Below are 740 nucleotides of genomic sequence, written 5' to 3'. Positions count from 1 at the left end.
CTCAAGATCTCTAGAAGGTCCTTGTACTGAAAAAGAAAAAGAAAAAAAAGGGAAAAGAGATGGCCCTTGTACTGATCAATACGCCTCCTCAATTTCTGGTTATTGAGATGATTATCTTTGATATCAACAGCCTCATCTTGGCCGAGCTCAAAGTCATCAACAATGTCAGGAGAGTCGACGGGGTCCACGATAATATCATCCTCTATAGTACCAATCATGGTCAATTTGAGAGAGGACTTGAAAGGGAGAGAGGAGAGCAAAACGGCGTCGTCGGCGAGTTTGGAGGGGAGGAGTTTGGGGTAGAGAAGCTTTTGGCGTTTGGGGAGGATGGTGGTGAGTTGGCAGATTCGGCGCTTGAGCTCGCCCAGAGTGTCGTCGCCGGATAATCTAACCGTGTACTCCTTCCCACTCCACTTGATGCTCCCCTCCTCCTGCTCTTCTCCCATCTTTAATGATGAGCTTCCTACTGCCATTCCTACCCACTAACCTACTTTTTCCAGACTGTTCCTATTCTGGAAGGTTCAAGAGACGGCGAGCCAAGATCAAAGGGGAAAGTCGGAATAACATAGGAAAACGTAGGGGCAAAACACGGAAAACACTGCGACAAAATGCAGCCCGAGCCCAAAACTGTTTTACCGTAGATGAACAGTAAATCACTGTAGATGAACAGTGATCAACAAATAGATATATAGTAAATTGTTAAGGGAGATTATGATGGATCTGCTCAGAGAGAGAGAGAG

General features: G+C 45.9%; 1 protein-coding gene across 1 annotated transcript in view; it reads right to left on the bottom strand.

Moving 5' to 3' along the window:
• Nucleotides 1–473, bottom strand: part of LOC101304899 (ubiquitin-like domain-containing CTD phosphatase-like) — a 2169-nt gene extending 1696 nt beyond the window's left edge. Inside the window, exon 1 of the mRNA XM_004305479.1 lies at nucleotides 83–473. Within this exon, the coding sequence (XP_004305527.1) occupies nucleotides 83–473 (391 nt within the window). The remainder of the gene's footprint in view (nucleotides 1–82) is intronic.
• Nucleotides 474–740: the final 267 nt, after the last annotated feature.

This window comes from Fragaria vesca, linkage group LG6, assembly GCF_000184155.1.
Source record: "Fragaria vesca subsp. vesca linkage group LG6, FraVesHawaii_1.0, whole genome shotgun sequence".
Lineage (NCBI taxonomy): Eukaryota > Viridiplantae > Streptophyta > Magnoliopsida > Rosales > Rosaceae > Fragaria > Fragaria vesca.
The sequence above is the reverse complement of the archived record's forward strand: the minus strand, read 5'-3'. Positions and strand labels throughout refer to the sequence as shown.